The sequence below is a fragment of the Cottoperca gobio genome, chromosome 12 (assembly GCF_900634415.1).
Source record: "Cottoperca gobio chromosome 12, fCotGob3.1, whole genome shotgun sequence".
Taxonomy (NCBI): Eukaryota; Metazoa; Chordata; class Actinopteri; order Perciformes; family Bovichtidae; genus Cottoperca; species Cottoperca gobio.
Genome location: NC_041366.1, coordinates 5,895,629 through 5,911,956, shown reverse-complemented (window position 1 = coordinate 5,911,956; position 16,328 = coordinate 5,895,629). Strand labels below are relative to the sequence as shown.

Here is a 16,328-nt window from a genome sequence, read left to right as displayed (position 1 = left end):
TAAAAGACAGGGGTCAGCAAAAACAATATGATTCAACAGTTTGACGAGGAAGTATTCTTCTGTCTACTATCACCTTCTGAAAACAAATTGCAGCAGTTGAGTGTTGTAATAAATGGAGATTGGTTTTTAAAAGAAAGAAAATGGAAATATCACTTTAAAAAAAGATTAATTAGCTCGCAGTACTTTCCCGTTTAAAGTTGAATCACATAAGCTGTAATATGTAGACTAAAATAAATATCTTGGTTTCTATATTGATGAAAAAATGAATATCATAAAAGGTGGTAAAGTTCTTTCTGAATCAGCAGGTTGAACTCTGGGAGGAATCATTAGTAAAAGTAAAATGTGAAAGATTTGAGTTTCTAAACATATGTATCTGCTTCTTTCTTTTTTTCGTTTTTCCACATGCTTTGCATAATACAAGACGGGAAGATGCATGTTAAATAGTGGTGTCTATTAATCCTATGTTGGATGGGCTGAATGTTTGGCATGACAAAGAAAAAAATAATAATTAATGAATAAGAAAAATATAGAGATAACAATAGGCCTACTTATCCTTAGAAATCCTAAAAATAAGTTGTACATTAATAGTTGTTTGGCTAAGTCAACTATAAATTCCAAATGCATTTTTGTACTTAAGATACAATACATTTTATTACTCCAATGGAAAAAATACTTCTCTTCCATGTTATTTTTGATAAACATCTACAAACAAATATTAACTTTGCTTTAGTTGTTGATTGATTAGACTGTCCGTTGCTCTTATGGTCCCACTAACCTGCTCGGCGCAGCTAATGATTGAGCATGGCGCTTGGACACCGCTAATTAAAAAAGGTACAAACTGCTCGGGCAGGGGGCGGGGCCTGGGAGGATCAGGTGGGGTGGTCCACTGTGACACTTCTCCCACAAAAGGGAGGCAGAAGGACGGCAGGCATAGGGACGGGAGCTCTGTGCTCTTCGTGCTCTCCGTGGCGGACAGACACGAGAACGCATGTCTGCTTTCAGAGAGAATCAGCTGAACTGTTTGCCCCCCTTTTTTAAAAACTCGCTGCAATGAGATGTGTGCGCTCTGAGAAGGTAAGACTTCTTTTCTTCTTCCCCCCCTCATCCCATATCAGGCTACTTCACTGGCTGAGTGACTTCTAATTTCCATAATGGTTCGTTATGATTCTTTTTAATCAGGTGGAGGATGTGGTGATTGTTTTTTTAATAGGCCACTGATTGTGAAAATTGCTTTATTTCCACCATCAGTTAGTGATGCTAATTCCTGCAGCCAGTTCAGTAATTGTTTATTTCTTGTATATTTCAAAAGTATTCAAACGTGTTAAAAGTGAAAAGCAATATGTATATTGTAGCCTATACATATATTATATTTATAATTAACAAAACAATAGGCTGTTTCCCTCTACAGCCTCATTTAGATTTATTTTCACAACATCTCCCCTCAACAGGTAGGCCATATTAATCTAAAAACAGACGGGGATGTAAATATAGATGTTTTATGAATATTAAAAAATGATTAATGATTAAAGCTGCAAAGGTTTGATGCTTAGGAACATTTATTATGATCCTGTGAGATAGATGCCTTCTGGAAATAGACGCAACACAACGTTCCTCAGATGGATGAAAGCACAAGACACAATACTTGTACTGTCCTTTCTGAAGGGCAGTGTGCGTTAGTGTTCAAGGTTGATAACACATAATGATTTATGTCATGCAGGTATATGCATGAGAGTACAGCTATTTAGAAATTGACTTCCAACGTGAAGTAATTCATCATGGTAGTGCATTGCTCCAGAGAGCTGACTCAAACTGTTTTGTGTTACAGTGTTTGTAAAAGCAAATGATTGCAGTGGTCCGGTACTGGCAGCAGAATAGATTACCATGTTGGGTAGATCCGTGTGTGTACTTAAAAAGTAGATTGGATTTCATTTGTTTGATGTGACCTGAAGGAAAGTTATGTTAGGCAACATTTCAAATCATGGGATTCGTCTAAGTAGTGGTGTTGTGGAGAAATATTTGAATGATTTTACCAATTTTGACAACATTCTCTGGTTCTCACTTCTCAAATGTGACAAGTTGTGGCTTTCCCCTGTTTTATGTCATTGTAAATGTATCTGTAGTCTGTTTGAACAGTCATACTGACAAAATATAAATATTTAAAGAAGTAATGTGGGCTCTAGGAACTTGTGTTTTTATTTTATTTTATTTTTTCCGAAACGAAACAGTAGTGACTTACTTGTGGTACAACAATGATAAAAGGTGACGTACAGAAGTTAACATGATACATAACAAACAAAACAAACCTAACAAAATGCAGTGTTTAAGGAAGAATTTGTTAAATATGGCATGCATGTTTGTGTGTGTAATGGTGAAAAATAATAATAAAATAAATTATTTAAAAAATACTAATTTATTTTTCATTACACCACCTAGTTAATTATTTACATTGTCTGGCATTTATTAACCTATTAATCAAAAGATAAATCGAGACATTTCACAAGTAATTGATCAATGAATCAATAATGAGAGTAATTGTTAGTTCCAGCCCTGAAGACAGTAATACATCAGACGTGTCAGACAAAGTGCTGAATATATTTCCTTCTACAACCTTGATGATTGTGGTCTTTTAAATATAATGAATGTGTAGGCCTTTGTGTAACGCAATGCAGAGAAGTTTCCATATGTTGCAGATAGCCACCACACATGCTGTAAAAACAAGAGGAGCTGCTGCGTAATGTTGTCAGGAACGTGAACGCTGATATTGTGCACATTACCCTTGTGATGGCAACGCTGTCCTCTGCTGTGAACCGCTGTTCTGATTGAATATGCCCACAGTCAGGCTACATTAAGCCATTTGGTATGCTCACTGATATACTGTCTCCTAATTATGATTCCAATATAAGATGTAATTGGCTGTCTTGCTTTAATTGTGTAATGGCCACTAAGGCCGAGGAGGCTGACGGGAAAGTTTCTTCAAGGGCAAAGCAACATCTTTCCATGAGACCCACTAATGCAATACAATGAGCAGTGCACCTTTGAGTTTCTGATGTAAATTAGGGTGTAATGATGTCCGCTGATAGCTTTTAATCAAATATCATCTGCAGGGAATGAGAGGTGTTTGCAGTCTCACTGTTGGGATGAGCATAAGGAAAATGCACTTAGGGAGCAACTCAATGTTTTTTCTATTAATCTATTCTATTAATTCTACATTCTTTTTTCAAATTGAGTAAAAATGTTTTTTGAACCCATCACAAGTTGTCAGAGGCCATGGCGATGTCTTTAAGTTGCTTCTTTCTGACCAACAATCCGAAACCAAGATATTTAAGTTACAATTATATAAAATAGAGAAAAGCAGCAAATCGTCACATTTTAGAAGCTAAATGAGCAAATATTTGGTATTTTTGCACGATGAGTGACTCAACTCATCAATCATCAATGCCCTGAAAGATTGATCAAACACATTGACAGTTTGATTTGACCTTTCCTATAGGACACAGGATCTCTGCAGGACAGTTCACTCTCTTAACACGTATTGTAGGACTTGTTTTCTAATCTCTTTGCTTCAGTTTCATATCTGGAGAAATGCACAGACATTACAATTCCTCCTTTGTTTTCGAAGCAAGATCACGTGTCTGTTTTTCTCTGCCTTCTGTCGTTTTGACAAAACCGCTCAAAAACGTTTGCATTTTGTCTGATAAAGATCCTTTCCTGGAGGAAGAAAATTACAAATAAAAGACTCCAAAAAACTCCAGGACGTGGCTGGGAAGGCAGTCAATAGTGTAAATAGTCATTTAATTCATCTTACACCACTTCATCATGTTGTCACAGCGCTGCCATCACCCTGCTATCATACTAATACGTGCATGAATGAAACATGAAGCGCAAAGACACAGGAGTTTTTACCTTGAAGGAATACTTCACCCACAAGATGGCCATTTGTAGATCAATAACTCACCCCGTGTTACTTTGAATTTGTGAAGGAAACTTTGTTTTTCTCGCATGCCTGAACAGTGATCCAAGAATCCATAAACAAAGAAAATTCTTGATGAATTGAAGTAAATGGGGGGCCGAGTTCAACATCAGCAAAACTATATCAAAACATTCGTGTAACATCAGTAAAATCCAAATATCATGTATCCAGTCGTACGCTCTTCAAACACAAGTTTGTAAATGGATATAGTTTTACTGTTGTAAAACTCACTTTTCTGCGTTTTTGTATTCATCTTCAACCTTGGATGCATGCCAGAAAAACAAAGCTTCTTCAAGAATACAAGGTAACACAGGGCGAGTTATTCATACACAGTTGATCATTTTGGCAGTGAAGTATTCTTTTAAGCCAAGTTTTCAGCCTCGGGGCACAGGACATGCAAATACAGCAAAACTTAATGTGTGGTTTGGAAATTCAGGAAAGACTTATTAGCCTCGTCACAGTAATCCTCAAACACAGGTGGGCTGAGGAAATAAACTTTTAGAAGCGGTTCATCTCTTTGGCACTTCACCACACTGAGAAATCTCATTACAACCTAAAAGGCCGTCCAAATATCACTGCGTTCAGCCATCCTTCTGAAACAATCCAAGATATTCACCGGCTGTTTGATTTCCATTCCTCCTCCAGCTATTGATGCTGGAAATCCCAACATCAAGTGTTTATTTGGGAGGATTTTCGTTCTGCCTCGTGGTGGGATGTGCGGCGAGCGAAAGCCTTTGATCCTGATAAAACACGTGACAAGCATGACCCTGCTCACCGAAGGCTTTATCGCGGCTGCTTTTAAATATTTTTCCACCCCGCCGCCGTTTATCTCACTCAGTGACATCCCAGATCTCCAACACATACACTGAGAGTGGTACTGAGTGGGACTATCAGCTAGCCAAAGCCTACCCCTCAGTAATATAGTTCCCACCTCAAGGTTCAATTCCTGGCCTGTCAACAGGCGTTTGAGTTAGCGCCCGACTCGCAGACACAAGACCTTCAAGGAAGCCATCACAGGCTCTGGCTGAACGGCTGCTCTTAAAAAATGTTTTATCTCTGCTTTCATTTATCTTTGTATTACCTGCATGGCTGACTGGTTTTCTCATAATGCCATGGATGATTTTCTTTTTGCCCCCAAGGATCGTTATTGCAGCTGCGGTGTCTTGCCTTTACCCCCTGCTGTTGTTTTGGATTATGTCTCGTCTCTTTTTTGTCTTTTCTATTATAATACCTGCGATACCTACTGCTCAAAAGCTCCATGCCTCCTCACAGTAAACAGATCATTTCCTTTAATCGATTTCCAGGTTAACTAAAGGTTAAACAAAAATCAGGTATGAGTAATGAGATATTCTATGGTTGTCAGTTGTTTGCTTGCAGAGGCAAAAAGACAATTAGGCTACAATGTTCTTTGGTTGAAAACTAAGTTGTGAAGGCCACTTAGTTTACTCAAGCACAACCCCCATGTTCTCTAATGTAGCTGTAATGAGGGAAGACGAATATAGAGACCTTATTCTCAGAAAAGAGACTTGGGGGATGTTTTTACCCTTTAATAATATCTGAGTGCTGTATATTTACTTTTTCTTTCTTTAATTTAACTTTAATTCATTATATTTTATGTGTGAAGTTTTGATTAGCTCCCACGCTGCTGAAGAAATAACTGCACTTAAAGGCCCTGTCCCACATATCCGTATGACAGAAACGTATGCCGGCGCATACGAAATATCGGCAATAGGTTGATATAAATTAAGGGTAAGTTGTGATCGTTTGAAGGACGCAGACGTTACGCCGAACCCACCAGACATACACAGTTCCGTATGGCAGAAACATGCCGGCGTATATGAAAATTAGCTAAAAATGTGTCAGAGTCCAAATGCGTCCAACTTTTCCACAGCAGTGTTGTAGCTGACGTATACATAAAGAACACATAACACATTATTATACGTATGTCTAACCTATTGATAGCGTATCACTTACCTATTTAAAACGTATCAGAGTGTCTGGCCAACGGAGCTGGAAAAGTGCCATCTGGTTCACGTCATGCTGATGCTGGAGAACGGCTAGAATGTACTCTTGTCGCAGCCTCTCAGCATCCTCCATGCTCTCTGATGATGGGGTGATGTATTCATCAAGACGTGTTGTGAAGAAGTCAGGATGAGCTACTCGCAGGGACCCTATATATTGTATTCAAACCCCAATAAGCTCCCAAAACGCTAGCTGAACGCTAGCTGTACTGTAGAAACACGTTTAATAAGTTACTCCGTTATCAGGCATCATCTTAACATAGGGTAGGAATAGGGTATCCACTCGTTATCAATACATTGGCTGTAGGATTCACCGTCAGCCGACGTAGCCTATATCTAACGTAGTCACGTAGGTATTTACGTACTATATTTACGTAGGTAAGTATTCACGTACTATATTTACGTAGGTAAGTATTCACGTACTATATTTACGTAGGTAAGTATTCACATACGTATTCCGTATTCACGTATATCTAACGTAACGTAACGTCTGCATATCTTATGAAGCACACGTCGGGTATGTCTGGTAATTTTGAACATGCTCAAAACATCAGCGTTCAACAACGCACCCCAGCGTAACACAGTGAGCTCTTAACGAATACTACTTATACCTTACCTTATATCAACGTACACCAGCGTATTGCCGATATTTTGTATATGCCATATTTTTGTATACGTTATGCATTTGTTGGGTATTCGTCTGATACATTTTGTATAAGTAAGTGATACGATATCAATAGGTTAGACATGCGTGTCTGTATACGTTCACTTTTCTGATCTGATCCGATGAAAAGTTGGACGTATTTGGACTCTGCACCGGCATACGTTTCTGTCATACGGATATGTGTTACAGGGCCTTAAGAGGTAATGAGCCTGGTGTGGATATTAAAATGATGCTTGGATTATTAATGTTTTGTTAAATATACTTTTATCTCTTTTCTTGTTTCTAAAAGGTTTCCTGGAAGAAAGTCTTTCATCATGGCTGAACACATAACATTCCAAATCCATCATTAACTGCCACTTTGAACATGGATATTTGTTCGATTTCTATTAAACTCTATTATTATTCTGGACTAAATATGACAAAGCATGGCAGTGTTTCTCTCTCTGAATATGACATTCTGCCAAGGAACCCTGGCAGAGGCTACGTGATCGGTGGAGCGCTGGCACGAGTCGTCACATCTACAAATGAACTGGAAGATCAGTTTATGCTGCAGGAAACGCTTTTATCCTCCGCAATAGGAGGAGCAGAAAATGGGTTGAGGAACAGATGTGGCATGAGTGTTATCACTCTTCAAGACATTTAAAAAGGTAATGCACCCAACAGATTACAATGGTTCCTGCTGAGAACTCGAGTGTTTTCTCTGCAGCAGATCGCTGTCCCAACTGCAGCTCCTCCGCCCACACCGAAGTGGATTTAGCCAAGGTGGTGGTTTTGGGGATGGTGCTGGTGGTGTTTGTCGTGTTTGGGGTCCTTGGCAACATCCTGGTCATCCTGTCAGTTTTATTCCACCACAACTGGCGCTCTGTGACACATTACTTCATCGCCAACTTGGCAGCAGCAGACCTGCTGCTCAGCTCTGCCGTGCTGCCCTTCTCCGCCACCTCGGAGGCTCTGGGAAGATGGGTGTTTGGTCGATCCTTCTGCAGCGTCTGGGCCGCTCTGGATGTCCTATGCTGTACCGCCTCCATCCTCAGCCTGTGTGTGATCTCAATCGACCGCTACCTAGCTGTCAGCTACCCTCTGCGTTACCCTGCCATAGCTACTGGACGGAGAGGCCTTACCGCGGTGGCTGCTCTCTGGGTACTCTCAGCAGCTATATCTGTTGGTCCTCTGTTTGGCTGGAAGGAGCCCGACCCCGAAGACGAGACAGTGTGCCGGATCACAGAGGAGCCCGGCTATGCTTTGTTCTCGGCGCTAGGATCTTTCTACATACCTCTGGCCATCATCTTGGCCATGTACTGCCGTGTGTATACTGTGGCAAAGAGAGAGACCAAAACCCTCAGGAGGAGCAGTAAGGGAGAAGGAGTTGAGACAGAGGGGGTGATGCTGAGGATTCACCGAGGGAATGCTGCTCAGACGGAGAAGCACGAGGAGGACAAGGGGACCGCAACACATAAACGCACCACCTTTTCCCTGCCGAAGTTGCTGAAGTTCTCAAGAGAAGAGAAAGCAGCCAAGACCCTTGGCATCGTTGTCGGGTGCTTCATTCTGTGCTGGCTCCCTTTTTTCCTGGTTTTACCCATCGGTAGGTACCTCCTTACCAGTGTTACTTTAATTAACAAAAACTATGACTGAATGCGATTTCCATGACTAAGGCGAGACAATGATGAGACGGCACCGACATTATGAAACATTAGTTCCGTGTCCTGTGCTGCGCGCGCCATCTCAGGATTACAGCACACAATGAGCACAGTCAAGAGAACTATAAAACAATAGCTGACAAAATAACTACTTCTCCTAATCTTTTCTGCTTTTAACATGACATAACCTCTGTTTGTTCCTTTTCATGTAATCTTATTGTATTCAAGTCACAAAGCGAAGGGTCTGTGTCTCTGAAACATAAATCCTTCTAAAACCCAGAAGGTAATTTAATAACATTTACTGCTGGCTGGGTTGAATGTATTTACAGAATCCTCAAATACTCTTCAGTCAAACAATATTTTGTCTGCAGAACAAAAGAAAAGATTTCATAACAACGTGTCTCCTGAATTAGGTCTCGAGCAATAACTTTACAAACTCTACCAACTCCTGTAGCAAATATAATGTCTCTTAAGCTGCTAAATGCTCCACTGTGTTCACCAGCTACTTGCTAACAAACTCTTTCTGTTGTCTGGTGTTGAGCATGTCACTCACTTCAGATGTTATCAGCCGATTTAAAGGGCGTTATCGGGAGCATACATGTGATAGCCCTGCTCTACCCCTTAGTTGACTCAGTGAGCTGTTATCATCTATTAGTAAGCTGGACCACTGCAGGGATGTTCAGCATTGTTAGGCAGTCTGTGCAGGCAGTAGATTGGGTTGAATGGTTAGGTCAAACAAACAGGACTTTCACCCAGGAGGCCACTGTTTGTGTCCCGTGTGAAAACAAAACATGTTGACTTAATTATGTTATGTACGTGAACTTACATTCATAATTTAAAATATATTCCTAAATATAGAAATGTGTCTATATCTATCCTTATAAAGAGTCTGACGATTTTGGAAATACTTTCAACAACAGTGTTGTCCAACAACCTACTGGGTTCTTGAAAGGTTGTGACAAGTTTACTGTATCTTTCAGAAAAACAAGTCTTTACAGTAGCTCTGTAACTTGAATGCAAGGATATTTTAATGAGAGGTAAAGAAGAATGGGGCCTAATATAAGATCAAATGATTGATCTGCTGTACAGGAAAATGCAAATAATTCATAATTTTCTGAATATGAAAAAGTATTAAATGATTCAGACATTAATTGAAGTCATAATTAAGAGTTTTAATGAGTTCTTATAGAGGCCTGCTTTATTCTGAGAAATATATTAAATGTTCATTTAAATTTTAGCAGAGGCAAAACTGAATAGAAATGAACTAATTAAGGTTTAGTCCACCCTCACTGTAGATATGAGCTTCAGTTAACAATATCAGGAGCTCAGGGAAAAGGTAAATGTCCTCTAAGCCCAATATTCTCAACTTTATCATCAATAAATTACACCTACATTTTTGTCAGACTGTCAAAGAAGGCGATAACAGCGATGTTATCATAGATGTAAGAGAGGCCAGAATCAAACCATTGTGAAGCCTAATCTAAAATCTTAATTGCTTCTGAAATAACTCTCATGGCTGAGATAAGTGATTGTCATGGTGGACCAGTGTGTATTTAAAGGGTAAGAGTCTGTCAGCAGTTACCTCCCAGGTCGCAGATGGTCAGATTATTTCTGAAACGTGTATTTTGTTACACAAACTGTAATCTTATTGAAGGAAGGAACAATGTATTATACAGGATGGGGGAGACAAGGATGAAACACATCCTGTGGACAAATAATATGCGTTATCTTTTCTTGCCAGTGTGTACATTCATAACTGAGCGTATTAAAAGGCTCGAGGTGGAATCCAAATGTAAACAAATGGGTCACTCTACCAAAAAATGACACGTCCTAATTAATATATATAGTCTGGACCAAAGTAGCGGATTGACCAAATGACCGCCTGACTGACGATCTAGCATACCAATATTGCCACCCATGAGCATAGACTGAGCCTTTTTTATGTACATCTAACAGCAACCCTCCTGTGATAGCTATTGTGATACAAAAGCTGTTGAGGCTTAAATCACTTGTATCATTTTGCTTGCCCGGTTTTGCTCTATGAACACAACATCAGGCCGGACTTTTCTCCTTCCCTGCTGTCCCTAGAGTCTGCTACTCGAGTTTCTCAGAAGGGACATCAAGAAATTCAATTACAAGCAACCAAATAGACCAAATAAAACACCACACGCTTCTACTTTGAGATGAAATGGAATGAAACGTACTATAAATCCCTCCTATGAAAGCTATTATAGATAACAAGCACAAGGCTTAATGGGCTGTAATACTGGGAGGCATCCTCAGTCACCCTTGTAGCCTCCCAAGCCAGCCAGTCATTGGAGAATAGTTATGCATTCCAATTGAGACAGACCTTCATGGCTCACAGCGCAGTGATCATTCAAGCTCTGAGCCAATGATAGTCTGAGATTCCCAGACTGCAAAACACTGACTTTTTTTTGTATTCCTCCGGACCACTTCAGACGGAAAGCCTGTTTTGTGATGAAGCACTTGGTGGCCACCAGGAAGCCTTTTACTGCAGCCGCTACCATGCTGGCATTACTTGTACAGTATGCTTACCAAACTCATAAAATTAGATGACTGTTGCTTATTAATGGCACCATATAGTTTCAAGCCGTTGTGAAGCAATACTTTTGTAAAATTGGTTTTGGTTTATACAATTCATCCCAAAGGTGTTGAATGGGTTTGATGTCAGAGCGCTGTGCAGGCCAACCAAAACCAAATACTAAGTTCAGTGATTTATTGCTAAAGTAAAGGAATATGTCGACTTCCAGGCAGGCAGGTACAGGATCAGGTTACATAGCTCGAAAGGAAAAATACAGAGAGCATGGCAACTGCAGAGCTGATGAAGAAAGTGGGAACAGGTGTGTAGATGGTTGGGGCAGTCAGGTAATGGGGAAAGGAGGGAAAGTCTGAGGGCATCTGGTGGATGGATGGAAATTGCAATTATAGGCCCACCAGTGCGAACAAAAGGATACAGACACCTTTGGCATGGGATTTCCAGAAAATAGTACCCCTTAAAAGCCTTAAAAGTGGTCTAGGGAATTACAAATGTGGCTGGAGAGGAGAGACAGAGAGATAGTGTATTTGATTCCTTTTTTGATTTGTGTCTGTTTGTGTGCTCTCCAGGATCCATCTTCCCATCCTGTAAGCCTTCTGAAACCGTCTTTAAGATTACCTTCTGGCTGGGTTACCTCAATAGCTGCATTAACCCCATTATCTACCCATGCTTCAGTCGGGAGTTCAAGAAAGCCTTCCACAACGTGATCCGTGGTCGCTGCCTGAGAACTGGGGTACCGGCTGCCAAACCACAAGGACACATCACGCCTCACTCCTCCAGTCCAGGCCCCACGTCCAATACCTCTGATATCTCGGCCCCAAACATCACTGTTTCCTCATGTGGTTGCTGTAGGGTGCTGTCGACCCCCTCATCTGTCGGTGGTCCGGATCAGGCTCAAAGCGCACAAATCCAGAGTAAGAGTCTGCTGAAGGCGTGGTGTCTCTCGGCAAGCCGAACGCCGGTGTCCCAGAATCCCTCCAGTCACAGATCAACCAAGGTCTTACGCATTTCTCTCAGCGCGACAGGAGAGGCTGTTTGATTGGCATGCTGATGCAATGGTGGAATTCTTACCATCCATTCTTGTACTTGGGTTTTGCCCCGCGGAAACACTTATGTACAACTTCTGCATGTATATTTAAATTCCTCAGAGGCATAGAGTGCAGGGCCAGTCGATAGTGAGTCTTGCCTCCAGCGCAGGCAGAAGATAACGCTGTTGCCTTAAGGCTTTATGCCAGTGTAAATGCCTGGAGTGTCAAAGAAAATATGATTTGGGAAACTGAATGAGTAACATTTTTGTCTTCACTCAACAGCCAGCACTGAGCTGCTCTTAAACAGAGCTCTACTTGTCTAGTTCAATAGGAGCTCCCTAGTGATCAACAAGAAGAACACTGGAGTATGAATGCACAGCATGAGACTTTTGGAAAAATACAATCCTCTTTGGTTAAAAAAAGATTAAATAAAAGTATGGACAAAAGGTTAGGAGGGATAACTATCTGCACTTGAAGAGGAATAAAAGACATAATAGAATCTTATTGAAATACCATTGTAAAAGCACTCCAGAGACATTATTTCTTTAAACATTAGTGGTATTTCTTCAGATTGCACAAGAGCCCTTAAGGGTGAGATGCTCTAAATCCAGTGAAAGCTCTGAGAAAGTGGGAGCACGTCTAGGAGTGCGTGTATTACATGCGTGTTCTCCCCGCTTTAAAGGGACAAAACACTTGCAGGCTTTGGTTTTGAAATACCTGTCACAGAGAGACAAAAATTAGAAATTGTTGGAGGGAAGAGAAATATCATTTGATATTTAGTTTTTGGGTAAATAAAAGAAAACTTTACAATACAGTGCTGTCACAAACAAAAGACCTTCATTCTACCCCTCTGAAGCTTTCAATGTTTTTATTGAGGTTGCATCAAAGATGTGTTGAATCAACTTTTTATGTTTGACATCATAGCTTGTGGTGTTGTTTAATAAATGAAGAGGCGTCGGATGCTTTTCTCTTTATTTCTGAGTACTGGTTTCCTTTCAGTGCAGTTCTACAGAGTTGGGTTTTCCACGTGCAAACATCTTCAATTCTTTGTTTTTCTGTAACTGTAGCCGACAGACACACAGCCCTGATGTATTATCACCTGATGAAGCTGTTATGTCTAGCGTGTAATCAAATATGCATTTAGCAGACACAGAGCCACAGTATGTTCCCATTTGAGTCATGTTTGAGTCCATTTGACGAGTGTAAGTCCAACATTCACTCTTGTTTTTAGTTCTGGTTGAATCTCCAATAACTCCTGAGGGAAATAACAGGCTCTTTAGCTGCAATATTTTCCAATTTCTTCATCAGCTAGTTGCAGTGCTTTGCAGGTAGTGTACAGTCAGTGTATCAATAATAATAATGCAATAAAATAAAAATAGAACAATTTTCTACAAGAGATGAAGCTGAAACTGCTTTAAAAGAAAAATATGCACCATATTTAAACTTGGGCAAATAGATGATAAAAAGAGAGAAGATGATAAAATATAAGATAAAAACACACTAAGAATATAAATTAAAATAAAGAATTAATAAAAATATTAAAATTACATTAAATTATAAGCCAAAAATATCTGTTCAGCTAACATAACTCTTGTAAGGAGGTATGTAAGGGAACTGGATGTATGGTAGGGTATTCCATCATTTTGGAGCATATTTAGAGAGAAAAAAGTTTTATCAGTGGGTTCATCACTAAGAGTGACCCTGATACATACTCATTTAAAATCAGTCGATTAATGGGTTTCGTAAGTATTGCTTTTTTATTATCCAAGGCTAAAAATAAATGTTCATTTACTGCCTTATGATGGAAGGACATTACTCAGGTTATTGGTATTCAGTCCATATTGTGAAAGGTCCACTGCTGCAATATAAGCTATAAAAATATATTATTGTAACCTTTAATAAAACACTGAACCAACACTAAAAAGACTTTTAACAACAACATAGCTTTACAAAGCCTAGTTTTTATTGCAAGGTGATTGTATTGCATTATACCTTATAATACTATAGCAATGTCTCCGGTGTGCCCACCCACTCTCTTTATTGAAATTAAGTAATTTCATTAATTAGCCAAACAAAGCCCACCATATCACACAAATTCATAAACAAACATTGTGTGGTCCGGTGTCAAGATAATGTGAGCATTTCATTAAGAACCATGTCATGGACTTTGATTAATAGCTTAAAAAAACATGTTTTGGTTGTCTGATCCTTTTTTAAGAAGTTGTCACGCGTTCCTTCTTATCTATTAATCCTTTGTTTTTTCTCTGCTGTGCTCGGATTAAAGACATTTTTCTTCAATACAGACATAACGGCGATGAATACAGGAGAATGCTTATCTGGGACACGCAGGGTGTTGAAATAATTTTTAAAAGACAAATTAATTCACCTAAGGTAAGGACACAATGAAAAGAGTTACCTTCATTCTTCATTGCTGTACTTAAACAGTGGCATTATACAGCCGTTCAGGAGGATAATGTCTGTGTTTGAACTCTAAACCCCCACACTTTACATTGTCATGACATTCGAGGACAACTAATAAACATGCAGCTCTCGTTTTCTGAGATTATTCAGCCAATGACTCAATGTTACGCTGCATTAGGCAACAAATGGCATAAAGCAATGTGTTGACTTTTCATTAGAGAGGCATGACTGAATGCAATAAATATAATATATTAGCAAATACAAAGACATTTAGCGCCAAGACTAAAAACCCATTTTCATATGTAAATCTTTATAACGTCTTTTTCACTCTGAAAGTAAAAAGAACTTCATCTCCAGTGACTATTTCTCATGTTCGAATGTCGAACCAACGTACACAAAATCCATCTTTGTTTTTTATTGTTTTGCTTAAAATTCACAACAGAGGCTGCCTTCTCTCCGTTCCAAAGAGAAGAAAGAAAGAAACCTTGAAAACTAATGATACAAAACACATTGTTAGTGCTACAGGGACACTAGTAGAATATATATTCAGAAACTTTACTGAAGTAAAACTACTAACACCACACTGTGAAAATACTCCACTACAAGTAAATGTCTTATATTCAAAACCATAAAAAAAAAGTATGTAATCAGCAAAATGTACTTAAAGCATCAAAAGTAAAAGTATTGTGCAGTAAAATGTTCCCCGTCAGTGTTTTATTATATAGGATGTTTTTGCATTAATGTGTATGTTGCATTTTACTGCTGTAGATGTTTGAGGTTGTGCTAATGTATATACTGGTTTATGTACTGTAGGAAGTTTAATCTACAGCAGAGCATCTTATTCTTTAAGATCACGTTTGTAGCTTTGTCGCTGTCCTGTGAAAATCACGTATCTCTAAAAAGTCAACTCTTCATGAGTTTCTTCAGCTTTGTGAGGATGCATTTTTTAAAGAGTGTATTTATCTTAATAAATATGATATTTTTTCTCAACCCATAAAAGGAATACTTCATCTTCAGTTTGTTAGGGTGTTAATTGTAATCTGAAATATAACTAGTAACTCAAGCTGTCAAACAAATGTAGTGGAATAAAAAGTACAATATTAGCCCCTTAGATCAGGGGTGTCAAACTCATTTTAGTTCAGGGGCCACATAAAGGCCAATTTGATCTCAAGTGGGCCGGACCAGTAACATCACAGCATACAAACCTATAAATAATGACAACTCCAAATGTTCCCCTTTGTTTTAGTGCAAATAAGTACATTCTGAAAATGTTCAAATTTAATTAACTATCTTTTTACAAAACATTATGAACAACCTGAAATTTCAAAAGAAATAAAATTTCAAAGAAAAAAAGTTGCAATTTCAACAATAGTGTTAGTTTATAATTTACACATGTGCATTACAATTTACAGATTACAGTGTATCTACAAAGGCACAAAACATTTCGTCACAGGTATCTAGATAGATGGATAGATAGATCCCGAGGGAAATTTAGGAACAGTATTTTACTTTATGATCAAAACAATACATTTTTACACTTTGCAAAGTCCTCCCGTGGGCCGGATTGGACCCTCTGGTGGGCCGGTTCTGGCCCGCGGGCCGCATGTTTGACACCCCTGCCTTAGATGTAGTAGAGGGGAAGTATAAAGTAGCATAAAAGGAAAAAAAGTCAAGTTAAGTACAAGTGCATCAAATTTGCATTTAAATAAAGTGCTCGAGTAAATGTACTTCCACCTCTGGGAGAAACAAAAATCAAACCACTGTGTACACCTGTATTTGTTGAGTGCGTTGAGTTCTGTGTTGTTTTCTAGGTGAAGTCGAGCGGTTTTGTGGCTGCTTCCATCAGCTCAGTTATTAATTATGGAAATAAATGCATCCGATTCCTATTAGACATCATTTTCAAAAAGCAGCTGGATTCAAACAGTATTGCTGCAGCTGTCTTATTAAGGCAAACACTGTTTTGGTAAATGGATCCAGGCTCCCATTACTGGAGGGACAAGAGTGTGCCATTTAACTTGATCAGTGAA

General features: G+C 39.2%; 1 protein-coding gene across 1 annotated transcript; it reads left to right on the top strand.

The window, feature by feature from the left end:
- The first annotated feature begins 896 nt into the window (after nt 1–896).
- On the top strand, nt 897–13,100 carry adra1ab (adrenoceptor alpha 1Ab). The gene is made up of 3 exons (XM_029444036.1): nt 897–1,074; nt 6,945–8,240; nt 11,422–13,100. Exons 2-3 carry the CDS (start codon nt 7,325–7,327, stop codon nt 11,889–11,891), a joined length of 1,386 nt encoding a protein of 461 aa, XP_029299896.1. The 5' UTR covers nt 897–1,074; nt 6,945–7,324; the 3' UTR covers nt 11,892–13,100.
- The last annotated feature ends 3,228 nt before the right edge of the window (nt 13,101–16,328 follow it).